The 24,795-nt window shown below is 41.2% G+C and overlaps 1 protein-coding gene across 4 annotated transcripts in view; it reads left to right on the plus strand.

Moving 5' to 3' along the window:
• The window catches only part of NLN (neurolysin), a 173,018-nt gene that overhangs the window by 13,179 nt on the left and 135,044 nt on the right, over positions 1-24,795 (plus strand). For 3 of the 4 annotated variants that reach the window (XM_030193203.1, XM_030193201.1, XM_030193202.1), the window contains exons 2-3: positions 590-849; positions 23,647-23,795. In XM_030193203.1, the coding sequence (XP_030049063.1) occupies positions 590-849; positions 23,647-23,795 (409 nt within the window). The remainder of the gene's footprint in view (positions 1-589; positions 850-23,646; positions 23,796-24,795) is intronic. The other variant, XM_030193204.1, reaches the window with a different exon arrangement.

Below are 24,795 nucleotides of genomic sequence, written 5' to 3' on the forward strand. Positions count from 1 at the left end.
TCCTGATTCTCTCAGTCATTCAAATCAGTCTATTGCAGAGGAAAAAAATGTCTTTCAATGCATCTTAAATCAAATGTACTTGATGCAGTGTTGATACCACTTTTCACCAAAAACAGGTTTGAGTTTAAATTAGTCATTTTGCAAGGCCATGCTCAAGACGAGTTACAGTTCAGGTACAATAGGTAAACCCTTGCCCTGGAGAGGATGTACAGTCTAAGTTGGTTTTCCTGGTTCTCGGTTTGTTGCTGTAACTAGTAGGTGATTCCACTGCTCCAGAGTTTGTTCTCTTCTGCGTTTTTAGATTTTAAGAGTTTGCATCTGGCAGACTGTACCAATTAGACAAGCATCTAAAGAGAGCAGCCTTTGCTCATCTGCTTAAATCCTTTCTGGATATCATTACATCAGCAAGAATAGGAGTTTGTACTTATATTTCCTGAATGACATTGTCACACCAGTTAATTAACAAAGATATCAATTGAACACGTTCCAGTTTGGGAGAGTCAAAAGATCAATATTATTCATTCCTTTAGTAACTGCAGTGCACTGTGCCCCTGCATCCCATGTTTTCTGTTGGTTTTTTTTACTGCAGACATTGGCAAACCAAGGTTTCACTGAGAATGACTTTAGGATCACAGATAATGAGAGCTTCCACGAATATATCTTTCTTTACTGCATCAAACGGAAACCGATTAAAATGGGACCTGTCACCAGATCACATCAGAACAAGGACAGAAGAACTGATGGGAAGAACAAAACAGGTGTATGATACAGTCAGCAGACTGGACTTTGAAAAAATCACTTATGAGAACTGTATCAAAGCTTTGGCAGACATAGAAGTTGAATATGCAGGTGAGTGTGCCTTGAAGTCTAATATGTAAATATTCACATTGATGGTCCATAACACATGTTGAAGTGTGCCTGCCATGACAGCAGGAGGGAATTGATGGACCAGTTTGGGTCCTTTGATAATGTAGTTTCACACACTTATACTCTGCATATACATATCTTCTTCCTAGCATTTGCTGTCTGCGTTAGTCTGCCCCTCACCCATGTTGATAAACGTAACATACAAGAGAACACTCAGGTTAAAAATAAAACATACTGGCATTAGGAATTCAACTTTTCATTGACAAAGTTAGTTTTATCAAAGTTACAGTGAGACTTTGGTGCATAAATGTATGATTTTGGGAACGGTATGATGACTTCCAATAATTAATATTATGTTTTGACTTGTAATAACAGTTACACTTTCAGTCATGTTTGGCTTTTGGAAGCATGGGAGGCTGCACTTTCAGTATGTTTTATAAGTTATGATGATTTGGTGTGTAATTCTTCAAAATATCAGTCTACTTGTAGAGTTCTTTTTTTGTTCTTATTCCTAGATCTACCATTCTGGTTTTATTCATCAATTTTGGCCATTTTGAGGATGAATGGTCTGCACCTTATGGCCATGTCCCTTGTCTAAAACAACTGTTAAAGTTCGCACCTTGGCTGTTTGTCTTACTGCTTATGTAACAGTGATGTCAGCTTAGATTGTTGAGAAGCATGTCCTCATGTGTGTTCAAAGTGTTGAGAATTACTTAACTTGGGGAGGCTGTCTGTACTTTTGAAATGAAATGAAATGAAAATGAAAAAGGAGATGCTTCAGTTGTCTAGTAAAAGGGCCCCTTAGTTGGTAAAACGTAGCACGTGCTGAATGCTATATTAAACCTGTGGACCATAGTACACATCAAGCTTTAATAAAAGGGCATCAAAATAAGTAAACATTTCTATTAATACTATTGCTCTTCTAGGCTATCTAAAATGTAGCAACGGTGGGGATGCTGTTGCCTTTCCTTTAGAACTTCTTTACGTAGGTGCAAGTTCTTCATCTATGTAGTTCCTTTAAGATAAGGCCTGTCATGTAGGTCTTTTCTTAGCAAAGGGTCTTTATGCAGATGAACATTGTTTTCAGTGTGTGTTAGTGGTGTTAAGATGTACCCCTGAAGTAGGTGTTTAGCTGAAACCTGTTGGATCTTTCAAGTTTGAAATTTAATAAACTCTAATTTGTATTCTGGGATGTATTGTTGCGGACTTGCTGCTCTTTTTTTGATGACCTGTGCTTTCTGCACCTCTTGTATCTAGGCTAAAATATGCCAAGAATGACAGAAAAAAATAAAACAAAAAGAACATTTGTGCCTTCCCCCATCAGCAGTAGGTTTTCATGTGAAGGGAATGACTCCAGTTTTAGGTTTGGGAGCACCTCTATCTTTGAATGGAAGGCATGCAATTGGGCTGCGTCTTTCAGCTTTCCAACTTCACTCTGGAAAGTGTGGCTAAGTTTGACTCTTTGAGTGGGAAATGAAATCAACATGATTTGTAGCTTGAATCAATTACTTCTTGGGCAGCTGGTTAATAAGAAAATGATGGAGGACAATATTTGCTAGTATAATAAGTTGGCCCTGGTAGACAACTTTATTAGATATAGTAATTTAAAAGCAATAATTATCTTGAAGGATTGCAGATCGCAACCACACACTCTGCCGTCCCTTAATGAGGGTGTAGCAGGGCCACCGAGAGGGGGGGGGCAGGGGGGCAAAATTCCTCGGGCCTCCAAGGGGGGCCCTGTGCCGGGGTCTCTCTCTCCTGCTCCTGCCAGGACCCAAATGATAGCATCCAGACAGGAGCAGGAGAGAGAAAACTCTGGCGCTGCAGCTGGGTCCCCCTTGGCGGCCGGGGAGGATCCGGAGGAGCAACTCCAGCGCTGCTCTTCTGCCCAGCTGAACAGCCGCTTTTCCTCTCAGGGCGCATACTCAGTTTTGAAACTTGAGTATGCCCTGAGAGAAAAAGCAGCCGCAGGGGCAGGCAATCGCAGAAGAGCAGCGCTAGAGGAAGATATACTACTACTACTTATTATTTCTATAAGGCTACTGGACATATGCAGCGCTTTACACTTGAACATGGAGATACAGTCCCTGCTCAACAGAGCTTACAATCTAATTAGGACAGACAGGACAGGTAAGGGATAAGGGTTAGGACAGACAGGACATATAAGGGATAAGAGACAGTTGAAGTGAGGATAAGGTGAAGGTTCTGGGCGATTGGGGGTTAGGAGTTAAAAGCAGCATCAAAAAGGTGGGGTTTTAGCTTAGATTTGAAGATGGCCAAAGATGAGGCTTGACGTACCGGCTCAGGAAGTCTATTCCAGGCATATGGTGCTGCAAGATAAAAGGAATGACGTCTGGAGTTAGCGGTGGAGGAGAAGGGTGCAGATAAGAGAGATTTACCCAGCGAGCAGAGTTCCCGGGGAGGGGTTTAGGGAGAGATGAGCGTGGAGAGGTACTGAGGAGCTGCAGAATGAATGCATTTATAAGTCAGTAAGAGGAGTTTGAACTGTATGCGGAAACGGATAGGGAGCCAATGACTTGAGGAGAGGGGTAATATGAGCATAACGACATTGGCGGAATATTAGGCGTGCAGCCGAATTTTGAACAAATTGAAGAGGATTGAAGATATCTTTTGCGGGTGGGGCCTCAGGATTCCTGCCAGCCAACAAGGTATTTCAGCAGCGATCTGGGGGAGGGCGGCCGCAATCCGGAGGGGGGGTGGCGGCCCTGCCCTGGGCCTGGTTCAGTCTTTCGGCGGCCCTGGGATGTAGTATGTTCTTTCGGCAAAGCGATTTAGATTTACACAAGTAATTATGTTGTCCTTTTACAAAGCGGTGCTACCAGTTAGCGTGCACTGATTGTGAAGAAGCCCATGGGGATTGAATGGTCTTCTTCACATTCAGTGCACTGCAAATCTGTACCACCGCTTTGTAAAAGGAGTCCCATGAAAGCTTTTTGGGGTCTTTAAACTAGTGTGACTTCTATTGCTGTAACTTTTTTTTTTTTTGCTACTGTTGTTACCCCCCCCCCCCCCCCCTTAAATTTCCTTCTAAATGTTTTATTACCTACCAAGGGAACAAACTAAGGGCCCTGTTTACTAAGATGCGCTAGTATTTTTAGCACGTGCTAAATATTAGCGAGCGCTAACCATGTAGACGCCCATAGGAATATTATGGGCATCTACAAGGTTAGCATTCTAAAAACGCTAGTGCGGCTTAGTAAACGGGGCCCTAATTTTTCATGATCCCTCCAATTTGAAAAATTTCTCACAAAGACCAGGTTGAAAGTTGTGGTTTGATTGTTGCTGCTGGGGAAACTTCTGTCACAGAGGGATGTAGTGAATTAAGGATTGTTTTAGCTCTTGTAAAGGCTTTGGCCATTGCATCTCAACTTGGTTGTCATCTCACTTCTAATTGCTTATGGAATTTTGGTATTTACTTTTTGTATGTGGATAGTCATTACTGATATTTTCCCTTTCCTTGTCATCAAGCAGATGCAGCCATTACAGATGGGTTGTGTCCATCAACCAGCAGAGGGAGATAGAGAGCACACTTTTTTCAGTGCCTCATACCAGCTTGCTCCACTGCCTCTCCTTCAGTATTCTCTATCTCCCCTAGCAGAGTGGTTGTAGCATCTTCGAGCTCCATCAAAAATGTGCCTGGAGGTGGCTCCTGGCTTGCCAGTTGTTAGCCGGGGTGTTGGAGGCTATAGCAGTTTCACTTTAAAGGCACATGGGTTCGCCCTTTCCCTGCCTTACCCATACCTCCGTGGATGTGGACACATTGCTTAGCTTTCCCTGTCCTTCCCCACCAACAGTGGATGCAGGCACATAGGTTCGCCCTTTCCCTACCTTTCCTACTCACCTGAGCCTCCGGAGTTTCTATTTACCTCTGCTTTCCTCACAGTGTTAAAAAAAAAAAAAAAAGGAACAGAGGTTTTTCCTTGCCTTTTTCTGTGGGACCGGAGCTGTGATACTCGGTCCAGTGAGGTAAGAGTGTTTTCTGACTCCTCCGGGGTGGGCCCGCGATCGGGGCGATTTTGGTGCGAACCACCATTTTGAATTTTACCGCCGTTTTCGGCGATGGCTGCAGAGAATGTAAAGCGCTGTTCCAAGTGTGGCAAGCGCAGATCAGCAGCGGGGCTCTGTAAATTGTGCTATACAGACGTTAGAGCCGGCCCGAACATGGCGAGCGACGATTCTTCGCACTCTGAGCTGGCAGCGGACGCCATTTTGAATTTACCACATGGCGCGACCTCTGCTGAGACGGAGAGTCCTGAGCCCGGGGGGAGGCCTCGGAGTGAGGCTGATATGAGAGCTACTAGCCTCGGCAGAGATCCGGGTGCCCAGGGTGAGTTTTTCTCCCCTGATTTTGTCTTATTAATGCATAAAGCATAGATGCTTAAAAGAACTCTCCCACAAAGCCCTGCAGGGGCCTCTTCTAATGCCCCCCTGGTGGATTCTAGCCTGGGTATGCTCTCTGAGGCGTTATTCCCTGATAATTGGCAGAATATGAAGCGAAGAAGGGCTCATTCCCCTTCAGAGAGTGCTGCATCTCCATTTCCCCCCCCCCCGTGGTCGGGCTGTGAGGATTCGGAGGACTCTGGCAGGCCTTCATGATCTGAGGAGCCAGAGTCTGGTGCAGAAGTGACTCAGGATCTAGACGATCCCTCCGCGGTGAGGATTTTCCACCGTGATGAGCTGCCAGCGCTTATTTCTGATACCCTGCAGGCTCTCTCTATTGAGGACCCTGACAGTGGCTCAGCCTCCTCTGTGAATCCTAGGATGGCTAGTACCAAAAAGTCTGCTCGAGGCTTTCCTTTGCATGACTCCATCCAAGAGATTATTTTGGCTCAATGGGCTGACCCCGAGGGACCTTTGAAAGTTTCCAGGGCTATGGGGCAATTATACCCTCTGAGTGAGGAGCATATGGCTCGCTTTGCTATGCCTAAAGTGGATGCCCTATTCACAGCTGTGACAAAGAGAACTATCCTCCCTGCTGAAGGAGGTGTTGCCCTGAAGGATATTCAAGACCGTAGACTGGAATCAGCACTTAAACGGTCATTTGAACTTGCAGGTCTCACTATTCGGGTGTCTGCGTGCAGTTGTTATGCTGCTAGAGCCTGCCTGGCTTGGTTGCAACAGGCAGTGGAACAGCCCGGTGATGGAGTGGAGCCCTTTTCAGATGTGGCTCCGCGGATGGAGTCGGCCTTGTCCTTTCTTGCTGACGCCCTTTATGATATTGTCAGAGCTTCGGCTAAACACATGGCAGTAGCAGTGGCGGCTCGCCGTCTTCTTTGGCTACGGCATTGGGCGGCGGACATGGCCTCTAAGCAAAGGTTGGTGAAGTTGCCCTTTCAAGGCCTTCTCCTGTTTGGTGAGGAGTTGGAGAAAATTGTGAAGGGCCTGGGTGAGGCTAAACCCCAGCGCTTGCCCGAAGATAGGCCTCGGCCTTCCTCTAAGGGTGCGGCAGTCCACTCCTCTGACAGACCTCGCTTCCGTGAAGCTCGAAGGTACCGCTCGGGGCGTTCTGCTGGGTTCACTTCTCGTGCCCGTTTTCAGCAGAGGAACTCCTTTCGCTCGGACTAACGTTCCGCAGCCGCTGGCTTAAGGCCTGGAGTTCAGGGGCGACCCTCTCAATGATGGTGCGCCGGCCCTCTCCTCGAGTCCTGTCATCGGAGGACCTTTCCCTCTTTGCCGAGGAGTGGGCCAACATTTCCTCAGATCAGTGGGTCTTGGACCTGATCAGAGACGGTTACAGAATAGAATTCGACGCCCCTGTAAGAGACGTGTTTGTGGAGTCCCGATGCGGTTCTGCCGCCAAACGGGCGGCGGTAGAGGAGACTTTGCAAGGTCTGATTCAGATAGGGGCCGTGTCCCCGGTACCTCCCGCCAAACACGGCTGCGACCGCTACTCCATCTACTTTGTGGTGCCGCGAAAAGGAGGGTCTTTTCGCCCTATTCTGGACTTAAAAGAATTAAACAAGTCCTCTTGTAATTTTTTACAATCCTCCTGCGATTTAACGACTTTGAATAACTTTGTGTCATCAGCAAATTTAATTACCTCACTAGTTACTCCCATCTCTAGGTCATTTGTAAATATGTTAAAAAGCAGCGGTCCCAGCAAAGAGCCCTGGGGAACCCCACTAACTACCCTTCTCCATTGAGAATACTGACCATTTAACCCTACCCTCTGTTTTCTATCTTTTAACCAGTTTTTAATCCACAATAGAACAGTACCTCCTATCCCATGACTCTCCAGTTTCCTCTGGAGTCTTTCATGAGGTATTTTGTCAAACGCCTTCTGAAAATCCAGATACACAATATCAACCGGCTCACCTTTATCCACATGTTTGTTCACCCTGTAGATTTACACCCTATATGTGTGTAAACAAAGAAACTGACACCTGTTATAAAAAGAATAATCAAAAAAGTTTTATTTTTATCGACTGCCCCCCGTTGGACAGAAGCATCTGGGGAACGCCCAGATGGGAGCAAAGACTATTTTTATCAAGGATACAAAGATATATATATATGCTTAGCAGGAATACAGAGATATATTTGCTCAGCTTTGATATTGCTTTGCTCAAGTCACATATATGCTGCTCTGTTTATATTCACTTTCTTTCACACTGAACCCAATGTGTACGTCATCAACCCTCTCTCTTTGAAGCTCGTTCTCACATTACATTTCTTATCTACAAATGGCTGCAATCAACATTCCATTCTGTTCCCAGCACAAACTTTCTCTGCTTTCCACCAAGCTGCTCCTCAAGGTTAATTCTATGACTCCCGTATTGCATTCACAGGGCTGTGACTCATATCTCGTTTGCCTTAATTCTTTGACCATAGGAACTTCACACTATTCAACAGTTTCTCATTATATTTCTGTTCATTATTATTAACAAATCCTCCCTTGAACCTTGCAGAACAAGGTTCACCAAAAATTTCATGGTTATAGTTTTCATCACTGTTAGACTGGGCATCATCCTATAAATAGGTAACACCTCAGGCCGTCATGGCAATGACAAACATTTTCTATCAAACCACAGAATTTCCGGGAGTCATCAGTAACCCAGGACAGTTTGGTTCATAGTCACTGGTATCAGGTATTATATTTTGTATCTGAGTTACCATGGTCATTTTCAATGAATCTTGGCATGTTCGTCTCCAGCAACCAAGTAAACAAGGCAAACAACATAATAAGAGTCCTGCAACACATATGAAAACAATACATCCAGTCACAATCCCTCTTAACCATGGACCTAATCCTCCAAACCAATTTTTTTATGGTATCCCACCATGACGTGTCCAATATCCCTTCATAATCACTTACTTGAATTCTTGCTAGAGAAAGAATGCGCTGCATTGCATATCTCGCTGTATCATCAATTTCTTCTTGAATTGCTGTTATAGCTATGTCTAATTCATGTGTTACAACATGTAATAGTGATTGTAAGCGTCTGATTGACATACCCATTTCAGCTGCAATGGCAGATCCTGCAAATGGAAGCCATCCAGTGGCTGACAAGGCATCTAGACGTTTCTTGGTCATAGGATATGTACTGTTAATATAATCTAATGCTAATTGTAAAGCTTGATCATCTCCTGTTAAAGCACTAAAGGAGGTACTGGAAACATCTCTTTTACTTCGTTTCTGACTATTAGAACCATGTGATGTGGCATTTAATGGAATGATCAAATCAAATAAATTTAGTTGAACAAGAGTGCAGAACTTATAACATGATGGAAGATAAGTGTACAGGATATTATCACATAACAAATAATCCCCTAACCGTAAAGACTGTAGAGAAGTTAGGTTATGATATAAAGCATAGGTTTGAGAAAAAGGAAAAATAGGATTATTTGGTTCCTTAACTGAAGAACAAGCAGTAGGTACAGCAGTAATGGCTTGCATGGAAGAGGCATTAAATTGACATAATGAAAAGAAGAAAGTCAAATTTGTGAGAGTAAGGTTAGTAGAGGTCACATAAGAGGTTGTCAGTGTCCGGTGACAAGTTGTTTTGTTAGCACAGGCTATAGATGTTGCAGTCTGATTTATGACATAGGATCCCTGTAACACAGTCCAATTCCGGGATTGTATGTCATAAGTATAATTACATAAAACATTAGGTTTCTCACCCTGAAGTGAACTAGAATTTATCAGACACCAATAGTTTAGTGTAGGAATAGTATGAGCAAATAAAGAAGGCAGGCGTTGAGTAGTAACATTGGTCCAATATTGCCTGTGCTCATGACCCAGACCCAAATAGCAGGTACCATTACTGAAACAGTTATGAATACCTTGCAACTTAATCATAGAATAAGGGTGAACATGTGCTGGAATGGTAGTTACAGAAGTGACAAGTGGAATGCAAACAATACAGTTAGATTAAGAGTCTTTAAGGCATGTTGAATTCTTTCAACATATGTATTGAGTCCATAAGTAAGTCCTACCAGCAGACAGATTACAAAAACCTTCATAATTCTTTTGCACTGATGATGTTGTTAATCAATGCCTTCTGGGGGTACAATGGTGGTTTCTATTTGCTCAGGTGGTCCTGGATCAGGAGCCTTGCGTAAATCAGATAGATGTATCCAGGTGGTATGGTCTGACAATTTTGGTGCTGTGCGAGTTAAATCAGTGATAGTAAATGGTCCCACATAAACTGGATCCTTCCAGGTTTTGTGAGTGAAGTTTTTTCTTAAGACCTGCTGTCCTATGGATAAGGAAAGAGAGAGATCATCACCTCTGTCCCTACGAGACTGTTTCTGAGTTGGGTTAGCTAAAGACTGAACCAGTTCCATAACAGGTTGCAATTGCTGCCAGTAGACTTGCGGCGTATGCAATGGAGTAACAACAGGCGTTCTCATATGTCTGCCTGTTTGTAATTGAAAAGGTGAAATTTTTAATTTACTCAGTGGCGAGCTACGTATAGACATGCGAGCCACTGGAAGTAGATCATACCAATTGTACTTATTATGTGGAGCCACAGACTCCAAGTCATGCAACAATGTTCTCAATTTAGTTTTCAGTATACCATTGTATCGTTCCACCAGACCATTAGAGGTCGGGCTATATACTGACACCTTGCGGTGAGTAATATTCAAGATAGTCTGCAATTCCTGCATAAGTACATTGTTAAAATGTGAACCATTATCTGAAACAATTTTATGTGGACAACCATGTATAAGGGAATAGCCTGAGAACTAACAACTTTCGTAGCCGCTGTATCAGCAAGCTGATTACCACGGGCTTCAAAACTGTTAGCTCCTGTATGTGCAGGGACCCAAATAAACGCTGTCTTAACCCCTACAGCCTCACGAGCCTGAAGTAAATCAAAAAGCAATTCCCAATAACGGAGGTGCTGTAAAGTTTTACCATTAGATGTAATAAAACCTCTACGTTGCCATTTCAGGAGATGGTACTGCAATGAGCTAATAACATAAGAACTGTCAGAATATATTACAAACAGGGAAACATTTGAAGGTAAAAGTGAAATGAAGTCAGTGAGATCAGACATGAGCTGTTTTGAAAAGACAGTAGGGCTATCAGTAAAACCCTGAGGCATACGCGTCCAGCAGTATCAACCCAAAGTCAGCGAAGTTTGATAAGGTGGGGGCAGCTTATGGCTGTCCTCGTTTGCCTGCATGCGTGCGGTTTCATATCTATTTTCATTTTATCAGAGTGAAACAAATCTGCTGTTACCATAAAGAGATTAAGGACATGCAGATGTTTCTGAAGGGATTTACCCTTTTTGTGCTGTTGAATGTACTTTTGAACTGACAATATTTGGGGACGAGCAAAAGATCCCGTGCCTGGCCATGCCAGGAATGGGTCTTTAGTTGCATATCCTGCCCATTTCTCACAGACCTTTTGAATAACGGGAGCTTCAAAGGGAAAAGTATCTTTAACATGCACAAGAGGTGAACAATTCTTTCGGCTATCTACATACAAAACATATGGAGTGATAGATGTTTCTTCCTGACCCTGACCCTCTGCAGCGGGTTTAAGGGAAAGGTCGTTCTTAGACTGAAAAGGTCTCATGATATAATAACAAACAATGCCTAAGCTAGCAAAATACACAGCAAACAATAATATAAATAATGAAAGATACAAGAATAAAAATAAAGAAGCAATTTTTCAAAAGACTTTGCTCCAAGATATACTCACGGTTCAGCTGACTGACAGTATATAACCTACTCAATCCAGGCTGGCCATTTCTGGAGATCATAGGAAAGAAAGTCACACGATAACAAATCCAAAAACTTAATCCAAACGACGGCAGCCGCGTCCTGCCGCGGTCGCCAATTTGTAGATTTACACCCTATATGTGTGTAAACAAAGAAACTGACACCTGTTATAAAAAGAATAATCAAAAAAGTTTTATTTTTATTGACTGCCCCCCGTTGGACAGAAGCATCTGGGGAACGGCCAGATGGGAGCAAAGACTATTTTTATCAAGGATACAAAGATATATATATGCTTAGCAGGAATACAGAGATATATTTGCTCAGCTTTGATATTGCTTTGCTCAAGTCACATATATGCTGCTCTGTTTATATTCACTTTCTTTCACACTGAACCCAATGTGTACGTCATCAACCCTCTCTCTTTGAAGCTCGTTCTCACATTACATTTCTTATCTACAAATGGCTGCAATCAACATTCCATTCTGTTCCCAGCACAAACTTTCTCTGCTTTCCACCAAGCTGCTCCTCAAGGTTAATTCTATGACTCCCTTATTGCATTCACAGGGCTGTGACTCATATCTCGTTTGCCTTAATTCTTTGACCATAGGAACTTCACACTATTCAACAGTTTCTCATTATATTTCTGTTCATTATTATTAACAACCCCTTCAAAGAAATGTAGTAGATTGGTGAGGCAAGATTTCCCTTCACTAAATCCACGTTGACTTTGTCTCGTTAATCCATGCTTTTGAATATGCTCTATAATTTTGTTCTTAATAATAGTCTCTACCATTTTGCCCTGCACCAACGTCAGACTCACTGGTCTATAATTTCCAGGATCTTCTCTGGAACCTTTTTTAAAAATCGGCGTTACATTGGCCATCCTCCAATCTTCCGGTACCACGCTCGATTTTAAGGATAAATTACATATTACTAACAATAGCTCTGTATGCTCATTTTTCAGTTCTATCAGTACTCTGGGATGAATACCATCTGGTCCAGGAGATGTTGGTACTCTACAGTTTGTAGAACTGCCCCATTACATCCTCCAGGTTTATAGAGAATTAATTAAGTTTCTCCGACTCGTCAGCTTCGAATACCATTTCTGGCACCGGTATCCCACCCAAAATCTTCCTCTGTGAAGACCGAAGCAAAGAATTCATTTAATCTCTCCGCTATGGCTTTGTCTTCCCTGATCGCCCTTTTTACTCTTCGATTATCTAGCGGTCCAACCGATTCTTTTGCCGGCTTCCTGCTTTTAATATACCTAAAATTTTTTTACTATGAGGCACATTTTTAAAGCAATTAGCCTTCCAAAGTTTCATAGAAACCTTAGCCTTCCTTATCAGCACTTTGCATTTGACTTGACATTCCTTATGCTGTTTCTTATTATTTTCAGTCGGTTCCTTCTTCCATTTTCTGAAGGATTTACTTTTAGCTCTAATAGCTTCCTTCACCTCACTTTTTAACCATTCCGGCTCTCATTTGGTCTTCTGTCCTCCTTTTTTAATACACGGAATATATTTGGCCTGGGCTTCTAGGATGGTGTTTTTGAACAGCATCCACACCTGATGTAAAGTTTTGACCCTCTCAGCTGCTCCTCTAAGATTTTTTTTCACTGTTCTTCTCATTTTATCATAGTCTCCCTTTTTAAAGTTAAACGCTAACATATTTGATTTCCTATGTATACTTCAAATCTAATATCAAATCCGATCATATTATGATCACTGTTATCAAGCGACCCCAGCACCATTACCTCCCGCACCAGATCATGCGCTCCGCTAAGGACTAGGTCTAGAATTTTTCTTTCTCTCATCGGCTCCTCTACCAGCTGCTTCATAAAGCTGTCCTTGATTTCATCAAGGAATTTTACCTCCCTAGTGTGCCCTGATGTTAGTTTACTCAATAGATACTACCGTAAAAGTAAAAAGCCTCTTAACAGTTGAAACTAGCGTAGGTTTAAAGAAAAAAGGAGACTGTAACTTAACATGAGTGGACCTAGTTGTAGTTTTAAAAGGTTGTACAGCGATTAAAGAAGTAACATACATGCCAAACTTTGACCACTTATGCCATGTGTATGGCTGGTGTAAATGGTGGCGCCTAAATGCCGCAGTGGATACATAAATGCAACCATTCTATAAAATGCGCACAAGAATAGATGGACTGCCCCTGACACGCCCATGCCTCTCCCAGGTTAATTGCCCTTTTGCGTGTGCATGCATGAAAAGTTATGCTTACTGTTTCTAGAATTGGGACATGAGTCTGTTATGTGCACAACTGCAAATTAGTGCCAAGTAATGCTTGGTAACGCTAATTATTGATAACACCATGCCAATTAGTTAACTACCTTATGCATGTAACTGGCCCTATTTTATGACTGCACTCAATTGAACACCTCAGTTAGAGCACTATTTATAGAATTTGGGAGTAGAAATGCAGTCTTTGCTCTTTTCTTTTTGTCCTCATGATCCTACTTCTTTTTTTCTCTTCCCACAAAGTAGTGCTACAGAATAACTATACATACATATCCACCTTTATTTTCTTTGGTTATTCTGCTCCCAACAAAGCACCAAGGGCCCTGTTTACTAAGCCACACAAACTTTTTAGTGTGCGCTAACGATAAGAAACACCCACTGTGGCTGTCTATCATTAGCACATGCTAAAATGTTTGCACCCCTACAGCGTGGCTTAATAAACAGGGCCCTAAGATTTTGATATTACCAGCTGTAGCTTACCAATGCCTGATATACCCCTGAGGTTCAAGAGATGGCTGTGCAGAGTGAAGATGTTGGTTTAGGACACAAACCATATGGGCCCGGATTCTGTATATAGCGACTAAAGTTTCGTACGCAAATTTGTCAGTGTTCAAATTGTGTGTGCAATTTAATTAGCGAGCCAGTCGGCACAGATAATTAGTCAATAACAAGAAACTATCAGCACTAATTGGCACAAATTAGAACTTATGCGTGCAACTTGTAAAATGGTGCATGTAAATTCTAATGCGTGGATCTCAAAAGAGGGCATGACCATAGGAGGGGCATGGGTGAGAAGTGGGCATTCCTAAAAATTACATACCATTGTAGAATACGCCCGATCCGTGTCTAAGTTTTTTATTTGGTGTAAATGGTCGTGCCTAAATTTTAATCGTGAGGACAGTCGCTAGGCTTCCCCCATGTTCATCTCAATAACATATAGACTTTAATTCCGGGAACTTGTTCAAACCTTTTTTTAAACCCAGATATGCTAACTGTTGTTACCACATCCTCCGGCAATGAGTTCCAGAGCTTAACTATTCTTTGAAAAAATATTTCCATGTAATTTCATTTTGTGTCTCCTGATCTTTGTACTTTTATTCGTTCTACACCACTCAGGATTTTATAGACCTGAATCATATCCCCCCTCAGCCGTCTCTTTTCCAAACTGAAGAGCCCAAACTTCTTTAGCCTTTCCTCATATGGGAGGAGTTCCATGCCCTTTATTATTTTGGTAGCTCTTCTTTGAACCTTTTCTAATTACATAGTAATGTAGTAAATGATGGCAGATAAAGACCTGAATGGTCCATCCAGTCTGCCCAACAAGATAAACTAATTTTACATGGTATGTAATACTTTATATATATACCCGAGTTTGATTTGTCCCTGCCTTTCTCAGGGCACAGACCGTCAAAGTCTGCTCAGCACTGTTCCTGTACTAAAAATGCTGAAGCTAACGTCGAAGCCCCTTAAAATTTATACTCCAACCCCTCCATATGTATTCAGTCACGATCAGGGCACAGACCGTAGAAGTCCGCTTCACCAGCTTTATTCTCCACATACCGGCGTCGCCACCCAATCTCCGCTAAGATTACATAGATCCATTCCTTCTATACAGGATTTCTTTGTATTTATCCCACGCACGTTTGAATTTCATTACCGTTTTCACCTTCAGCACCTCCTGTGGGAGGGCATTCCACATATCTACCATCCTCTTCGTGAAAAAGTACTTCCTGACATTACTCCTGAGTCTGCCCCCCCCCCCAACCTCAATTCCTCTAGTTCTATCACCTTCCCGTCTCCAGAAAAGGTTAGTTTGCAGATTAATACCTTTCAAATATTTGAATGTCTGTATCATGTCACCCTTGTTTCTCCTTTCCTCCAAGGTATACATGTTCAGATTAGCAAGTCTCTCTATCTTTTCTGAGATATGTCGGACAGAATTGAAAGCATTACTCAAAGTGAGGTCACAGAATAGAGTAGTACAGAAGCATCCTTTCCTAATAATTACTAGCATCCTTTGCTTTTTTGGCCGCTGCCACACACTAGGCAAAAGATTTCAGTGTATTGTCTACAATGACACCTAGATCTTTTTCTTGAATGCTGACTCCCCAAGGTGGACCCTAGCATCAGGTAACTATGATTCAGATTATTCTTCCCAATGTGCATCACTTTGCATTTATCCACATTAAATGTCATCTGCCATTTGTATGCCCAGTCTTCCAGTTTCCTAAGGTCTTCCTGCAATTTTTCACAATCCACATGTGTTTTGACAATTTTAAATAGTTTTGTTTCATTTTCAAATTTAATCACCTCACTCGTCGTTCCGATTTCCAGATCATTTATAAATTATGTTAAACAGCACCAGTCCCAGTACAGATCCCTGCGGTAGTCCACTATTCACCCTCCTCCATTCATAAAAATCGCCATTTAACTCTACCCTCTGTTTTGTTCAATAACCAATTCCTAATCCACAGGAGGACATTGCCTCCTATCCCATGACTTTTTAATTTTCTCAGGAGTCTCACATTTAGCTAGTAATATTCAGAAGATTATTCAGAAACATTGCTGTTTGTGCCAAATATATATTTTATTATTAATCTTTTATTTTGAAAATCATATGCAATTGCTTGCTTTTCTATTACACTTACCACTATTGCTATTCTACGTAGGCTTATTTGGTACATACATATGTGCTTTTATACTAGTACGTGTATTATATATCTGTGTGCCTCTCTCTTTTCTGACTCAACAACATAGTTTGTATTTCAGTATGTATTTAGTTGATATATTCTGTTGCTATTATCCACTTTTCCTTTCTGGTCTAATGATATGTTTTACTAATATTAGTTATGAATGTTATGCTTATGATTATTAATTTTTTGTATATTTGTCTGTTTTCTTGCATTTTTTGTGGTATACTGACTCCTGAAATAGGCATTGTGTTGCTGAAACATGGTACCATGTCAAGTCTGTTTTCTGATGTTCAATAAGTTTGCATTATACTTACTTCTGGATTTTGTCGGTAATTTGGTTGACCATTGACCCTTTCCTACTTTTTTTTTTTATTGCTCTTTATGTACTGTAACCTTTTATAATAAACAGTGAGCTCATTTAGATGATTTTCTAGCCTCCAATAATTGGTTTTACTTATACATGTTGTTAGTTGTTTTGGCATTGTTAGCATTGATATGGTAAATTTCCTTCATACATCTGGTAACACTAGTACATCGACATGGAGACTAAGCGAGTTGCAGGCACCAGTCACTGATTTGCTTTACCTTCAGTTTTTCTCAAATAGGGTTACCCTTTGTATCCTTCCTTCCACAGATGCTGTCTCCATTTCACATTCATTCTTTCTTTTCATATCCTTTCCAAAGCCCTATACCAATAAAAGGTAACGTGCATTGCACTCACTCAACTAGACACATTGTCTCTTTCTTCCTTCAGAGGACTCGTCTACATTGTAAATCTAATAGTCTAGTCTTCTTGTTTGATTCTGTTAAGTTAGGAGTATTCTAGTTGACTGTATAGCTCACTGCTATTAGATAGTCGATCTTAAATTGCAGGACCCTGCAAATGCTCACCAGATTCAAGCACTAGCAGCTTCAGTTGTAATCTTTTCTGAGTCCCTGTAGAGAACATCGGCTGAGTGGCAACCTGGTTATCCATACATACATTCACTTCACACTACCTTTTGGACAGCATTTCAGTAAAGGGTAGTGCCTTTGGACAGGCAGTGCTACAGAACATCTTTCAACTCTCCCTTCTGCCTATAGTGGGCCATTTTATCACACTATTGTCATGAAGAGTAGAGCAGATCATCAGCTAAGGGAGTTCCCAAAAATGTGATTGACTTCATGTTGCCTGTCAACAGAGAAAGCAGAGTTGCTTACCTGTTACAACTGTTGTCTATAAACAGCAAAATAAATCCACAGTGCTTTTCCTATAGCTTCTTTAAATAGTTGTCAGTGATCTTTGGAATGAGTAGTGGTGTGCTAGAAATCCTGTGCATTCTTCGGCCATTAAAATCCTTGGTCTATCTGAGCTTTGATAGAGTGGGGCAGGGCTGACCATACCATATTTGTTGTACACTGCTTTGAGTGAATTTCTTTAAAAGGCAGTAAATGATGATAAATAAATGTGCAAGCATGTTTTTGTACCGGGCCTTGCTGAGAAGAAGCCCTGCTCTAGCCTTATGGCCATAGTTTGTGGGGTGGGGAGGTGGCAAAGAGGGGAAAAGCTTTTCTGAACACTGTAGGTCTGTCAGAATGGGTTCTTCTCTTTTCCTCTCCTCTCCTTTCTTCTCGTCCACACTCAAACTGCTTTCCTTGGTTTAGACTCCACATTTTGGCAGCTACAGTGTCTGAAATGAGGCCTAGCACATTGCAGAGCCTTTGCTCCTAAGCACTCTCCAAAGCTCTGTCATCCCACCCCTCTGATGCGCAGAACTAATACAAAATACATCCATCAGATTGATTGTTGGAGCCAAGAAATATGACCACATTACCCCACTGTTTATGGCAGTGCATTGATTACCTATCTCCCAGAGGACCACTTATGAAATTCTTCTCATCGTTTTCAAGATCCTTCTCTTCCTCCTCCACTGCTAACTCTACACTCTGTTCCTTTTATCTTGCTGCACTATATGCCTGGAATAGACGTCCTGAGCTGGTACATCAAGATCCATCTCTGACTGTCTTCAAATCTAGGCTAAAAGCCCACCGTTTTGATGCTGCTTTTTAACTTCTAACTCCTATTCCCTTGTATAGTACCCATGTCTGTTTTATCATTCCCACCTTAGTAATTCCCTTATCCCTAATTTGTCCTGATTAGATTGTAAGCTGTTTCGAGTAGGGGCTGTCTCTTCATGTTCAAGTGTACAGCACTGTGTACGTCTAGTAGTGCTTTAGAAATAAGGTAGTAGTAGTAATATCCAAAAGTCTGGCCTCTCACTTTTCCTTAATCAACTTCTAATTCTATACACATCAAGTAGAGCTCTTAGATCTGCACAACATAACTTTTGAGTTATTCCTACTTTTGGACAGATTAAATATGACACTAGCTGTCAGTTTCTGTTACTGGTCCTAGCTGATGGAATACCTTGCCCCTCCATCTTCAGTTAAAGGCTTCTTTAGATAAATTAAAGGCTGCACTAAAATCATTCCTTTACAGAGATGCTTTTTGCTGACGATAGCCTATGTTTCATATTAGATGACATTTTTCTCCACAAATTCTCTGGACTAGCCTGTAGAATACAGCATGTCTGGTCTTTCTTTCTGCCCTTTACTTATCTGTTCCCTTCAACATGCTTTCTTCTTTTTCATTTTTTTTATCCTTCAAGTGCTTATAATTTTAGACTCTTTACTTTGTTATAAATGTTGTAAACTCTCAACTGGCCCCTGATGGGTGGTATAGCAAATATTTAATAAACTTGGAAACTTGCTGTGGGGACATGCAGAGGTTTGAAGAGCCCTTGGGCGTAAAGGCTCTGCAATGCTACTAAGCTTCATTTCTGACAATGTTGCAGCTGCAATGTGAAGGAGTCTGGGTCAGGGAAGGAGATTAGAAGTGGGTGGGAGAGAGGGAGCAGAAGTGTAGCCAGGTTTTGATGTCATGGAAGCAGACCTTTTGTAAAATAGGTGTCGGTGTGATCTGCATAGGCACCATTTTATTCAAAATCCGTTTGGGGGAGCAGTCACTCCCCTTATACCCTACCTAGCTACGCTTCTGAGGGACGATGCTGAATGGAAGGATAATAGGAGACAGAGGGGAAGTTGCAGGACCACATGGGGAGGGGGAAGAAGAAAGATGCTGGACCATGGTGGGGAGGGGAAAGAAGCGAGAGGGAGGATGCTGAACATGGGGGGAGAATAGGAAGACATAGGGGAGATTCTGGATTTGGGGGGGTAGAGAATGTTGATGTGCTGGTTTGGGGGAGGGGTAAGAGTCAAAATGTTGGACTGGGGAGATTGATAAAGACAAGGAGGCTGGTGTTGATTGATATAACATGATGCCCCTTCTCCTATCCTACAAATCTGATGCTGGGACTTGGAGAAGGGGGCTGATCCAGGGATTAGGATAGAAAAAGTGGACTGACTAGGAGGCAAGTAGAGGGAGACCGAGTACTGGAGGTGAGGGAATAAGGAAAAAAAATAGTTATAGGTAGATTAAAAGGTAGATAAAATAAATAGGGAGGGGGGAAGATGAAGCAGAAGAATCAATTTCAGAGAGAGAGAGAGAGATAGGGGGAGGAGGTAAAGAAACAGAAAATGGAAATAAGATCCTGGAATGGGACTTAAGAGAAAATAGGAAGTGCTAAAGAGAAAACAAGAGGAAGTGCTAAAGAAACCAGAACCAATCTAGCTAGAAAAACAAAACGATCAAAGGTATAAAAATACTTAGGGGTAGACTTTTAGAGTCAGCTTGTTTATGGCACCATTGGCATTTTCCTCAGATATTCAATGCTGAGCCATTTCCAGGCACCGGCACTGAATATCTGGGCATACAAGGCTGGTTAAGACTAATGTGGTTAAGTGCAATATTCAGCACTTAACCACATAAGGTGAATTACATAAAGGTAGGACTATGTTTATTACATAAAGGTGTTCCTGTTTATGCAGTTAAGCACTGAACTGTGTGCGTGCCAACTCCGCTCCTGGACTGCTCACAAAATAGCCAGCTTTGGCTTAGGAAAAGGTTATGGGATTCGATATACCACCTTTGTGTGGTTGCAATCAAAGTGATCATCTATAGTGGTATCATTAGACCTTTCCTCAATATTTGATCTGGTAAATCATGACTTATTGCTAGAGCATTTACTTACAATGGGTATCACAGGTACTGTCTTCAATTGATCATAAGATCATATACGGAGAATCCCCTAGCTACATGAATGACCTGATCAACCTCCCAATCAGAAACAGATCAATGTCCTCACGTACTTACCTCAATTTACACCTTCCCAACTGCAAAGGAATTAAATACAAACCCTCCTATGCATCCAGTTTCTCATTTTTGGGCAGCCAGCTTTGGAACGCTCTATCAAGATCCATCCGAACAATTAACGACTATCTACCCTTCAGAAAAATGTTGAAGTCACATCTCTTCAAGCAAGCTTACCCTAACGACCCAACATAACCTTATAAGCCCACCCACACAACTCCTGCTCTGAAGATGATTATACCTTATACCATGTCTCCCAAACTCCTTATACTCATCCCCCAGTCTTCTCGTCTCCATCTTCCCTACACCTTACCCCTCCCAATCTTTTTCCTTTTGCCTATCATGCCTTGTTTACCATGTTCAATTCACCTTATTCTTAAAACCTTGCTATTACTATGTTTATTACAGTTTGTAATATTCTCCTTACAATACTTTGTAATACTATTTACTATGTAAGCTGCATTGAACCTGTTGTGTGTGGGAAAGCGCGGGGTACAAATGTAATAAATAAAATAAAAATTGTTTCAAATAATCTTTCCCATCGTTCCTTTAAGATTACTACTAGTGATACTTTTCAAATAAATATTTTTCAGAATGTGGGGTGCCTCAAGGATCTTTCCTTGCCCCAGTTTTGTTTCATATTTTCATTTCTTCGTTGATTACTTTAATTCAGTTCTGTGGTTGCAGTCCCTATTGCTGTGCTGAAGATATTCAAATCATCGACACATTTTCTTCTTACTCTACAGATACAACATTAGTTAATTCTTGCTTACATCAAGTAGCATCCTGGTTACAAGATAAGAAACTAATCCATTCTGCTTTGTTCCTCTAGAGCCTAGTCTTATGGGATACATCTTAAATTACAACAACAGGATCAGGTTTTTAGGTGTTATTTTTGTCAAAAAACTAACCTTCTAATAGCACATAAAGTAATACAATCTTCCTTTTTCTCATTACAACGTATTTGCTCTGTTAGACCCTATTTGCCTACAGCATGTATTTGAATGCTCATTCTGTCCTTAGTCATGATTTATTATTTAGATTATTGCAACTTTTTATTTACAGGACTTTCCCTTGCTTCTTTAAAATTATTACAGCTTGTTCAATCCATAGCAGTAAAACTCTTTTTCATAGAACTAGTTGGTTTGATCGTGTTACACTCTTACTATTCTTAGAACACTGTTTTTCCAATTTCTGCTTTCGTTCAATTTAAACTGACTCTGGTATACAAAGGTCTGTACCTTTTGGCTCCAGACGGTTTTCGTCGGTAATCCGGCCGAAAACAATCGTAGAAATCCGAAACCAACGAAAACCGAGGCAGTAAGAAAGTACAGTACAACTATATAAACTTGGGACACCTTACATTTTAAGATTCTTGGAATCACACCGGTATTTGTGAAAACAGATCATCGGGGAAAGACACACTAAAACATGAAATAAAATACTTTTCTGGATTGCAGTTGTAAACAGAAAACACGGGATTTTTTTGTTTTTTAATTGACTGAACAGTTGAGCTGCACCTTTAGGAGACAAGGTACAAAGCGCCCTGTACGATTCCCATTGTGTTGGACAAATTAGCACCTTTTCAAAGTAAAATCTTCTGATTGTCTGTCTAAAGCTCACTGGAGGTGGTAGGAGAATCCAAATGGTTAAAGATTTTAGCCAGCGTCGTTCTGATGGGAGGGGCTCAGAGCCAGCACTGGCTTGGTGAGTGGTATAGAGAGTTCTGGGGTTGTACATCTTGTTCGCCAGTGCCCTTTGCACGTTTGTGCTTCCGTGATTGCTCTTCTTGGCTGCAGTGAAACTCTGGCAGCTGTACTGTGTGAGCGGTCGGGACCCTCAGTCTCACTTCCCTCTCCCACTGGGAACGATGGGGCTTCCTTTTTTTGGAGAAACCCTCCAGCTGCTCCTTCAGGTAGGCGCCTATTTAATTTTCCTTATGCTTGGTCTGCTCTTGATAAACCTTTGATCGGAGGGTTAGGAGGTGGGAGGGTTTGGTGGGCCTACAGAAAACGTGGGTGGGCATGAAATGTCTCTGCCAGCTGAAGACGAAAACCGAGACAAATTTTTTGATGAAAAAAATGACGAAAACCGAAAACGACGATAACCGAAGTCAACGAAAACCAAGGTTTTACTGTATTTCTAATCTACTGGTTCCTTATACCCCCATTAGCACACTCCGGTCCTTCAGAATGCCCTTCTGTAACTTCTTCCCACTTCCCGTTTTATGTTTGGATATAACCAGGGAAGCTGTACCCCAAGGCTCTGGAACACTTCAATAACAGCAATCAAAACAATCTGCCTACATTTCATTCAGAAAGTTACTCAAAAAAATTGCTAAAAGCGTGGCTTTTTAGTCGACCTTTAATATACATAGTCCATCCTAATGCCCTTTTTCTCCTCTCCTCACATTCCTATTGTCTTTCCTTTTACTCTGCCCCTGCTTCAGTCCTATTTTAATACCCCTAGACTCATTCTCACCCTTCCTCCCCTTTCTTACTTTTTTAAATCATACTATTTCTTGCCCTTTCTCGGGCTTTGTGTATGTTGTAAACTGCTTTGCTGCGTTTTTCAATGCGATTTATGATATATCAAGATTTTGCAAATAAAGATATAAAACAATTTACATATTATATACAGGTACTTACTTTTTGTACCCTGGGGCAATGGAGGGTTAAGTGACTTTCCCAGAGTCACAGTGAGCTGCAAAGGGAATCAAACCTGGTTTCCCTGGTTCTCAGGCCACTGCACTAACCACTAGGTTACTCATCTACTCCTGGGCATATTATGGTTAAGTACCACTGAATATGCCTGGATAACTGCAGACAGACAATTTAAATGGCCAGAATAGCCTCCTGGCTGTTTAAATCGCTCTAAATATTTACCCCTTATTTTTAGTTATTACAGAATGAAATATGTCGGCTTTGAAAATGGGCATTTCTTGTATTTTGTTCTGTACAGGAGGAAATGCATTCCTGTTTCTCTTTCTTCAGCTTTCCATTGGTCTTAGAATTTAGGGAGTCTTTTACTAACGCTTAGCTCAAGTTATCTGCAATGTGATGGGGAGTGAAAGAAGGAGGAGGAAAAACTTTGGTAGGAGGTCCCATGGTTATACAAATATTTATATAAATGAGGTCCCACAATGAGTTACTGCATATGGCCCTACATCCCGCTTGGGCCACCCCTGGAGTGGGGTCTCTCTGTTGATGCCATCAGATGATGTCTCACACAAATGTGACTGATTTGCCATGTTGTTTAGAGAACCAACCCACTTTACCGATACGCAACTCTGCTTTGTTTTATATGTTGGGACCTGTTGTGTCCTCACACTGCATGAAATAATGGGACTGGATTTAAAGATGCATTCTTAGATTTGTTTTTTTGTTACCAGTGGAGAGAAGTATGTTGGATTTTCCACAACATGTGTCGCCTAACAAAGATGTGCGAACGGCAAGCACGGAAGCTGACAAACGACTCGCTGATTTTGATGTTGAAATGAGCATGAGAGAAGACATATTTCAGAGGGTTCTTCATTTTCAGGTATGCACCAACCATTAGACGTCTCAATGGATGATTTTCTTATTTTTATTGGGCGTAGCACATAATAAATCTCTGCCCAGGAGAAAGTGTAAAAGTTAGAATACTGTAAAAGATAGTTCCCAAAAGTACATCTCACTTTATCCTTTCATTGCTGCTGGAAGGTCAGTGGAGTGCTTACCAGTGTGTTATAATTATCACATTATTTATCTTGCATTTTTATCCAGAGCACAGCACACATGAATCAACAAGGGATACATGCAGTTTCCCATCTGTTCTTCATATTGCTCTCATCAAGTCTTTATGAAATGTTGACTGACAAGGAACATCTTCAGAAAGAACATTTAAAAGCAAAACATGGCAATTCAATAACTGGACACCTAATCTAAGCTAATACAGAATTTATTTACCACGCAAATCCCAACTGGTGGTTCTAGGTGATTTACAGTGTAAGAAGCCCATTTAATACATATGAGGAATTACATCATACATAATACGTCGGCAGAGAGACAATAAAACTTATAAAAATAATATCAAAATTATCAAAGAAAAACTCAACTTTATCAAATAAAAAAAGGTTTCAGTTTCTTTCAAAACTGAAAATAGTTTGGCTCAGTTCTAATACTTTCGCATAGATCATTCCATGTGACAGTAGCATGATAAGAACACATCAAATCAAGTTGATGCTTTTATTGTAGTTCTTTAAAAGTAAGATATCTTAATAGAAATGTATTGTATACCCAAGCTAAAGATAAAGATGATTGAGACAGAAGTTGAATTAATAGATCTGGTGAAGAAATATGTAATATGTGAAAAAAATTCAAGCAATTTAAAAAATAACTCTAGCTTTTAAAGGGAACCAATGGAGCTTATGAAGATGCCCAGAGATGCTATTCTGAAAAATTAGTCGACAAAACCAACATTTGGACCAGTAGGGCAAAATGGTGCTCATGAAAATATGATCTGATTAAGCGCAATTATCTTAATTGAAAGATAGTTTTCT

Source organism: Microcaecilia unicolor, chromosome 2 (genome assembly GCF_901765095.1).
Source record: "Microcaecilia unicolor chromosome 2, aMicUni1.1, whole genome shotgun sequence".
Taxonomy (NCBI): Eukaryota; Metazoa; Chordata; class Amphibia; order Gymnophiona; family Siphonopidae; genus Microcaecilia; species Microcaecilia unicolor.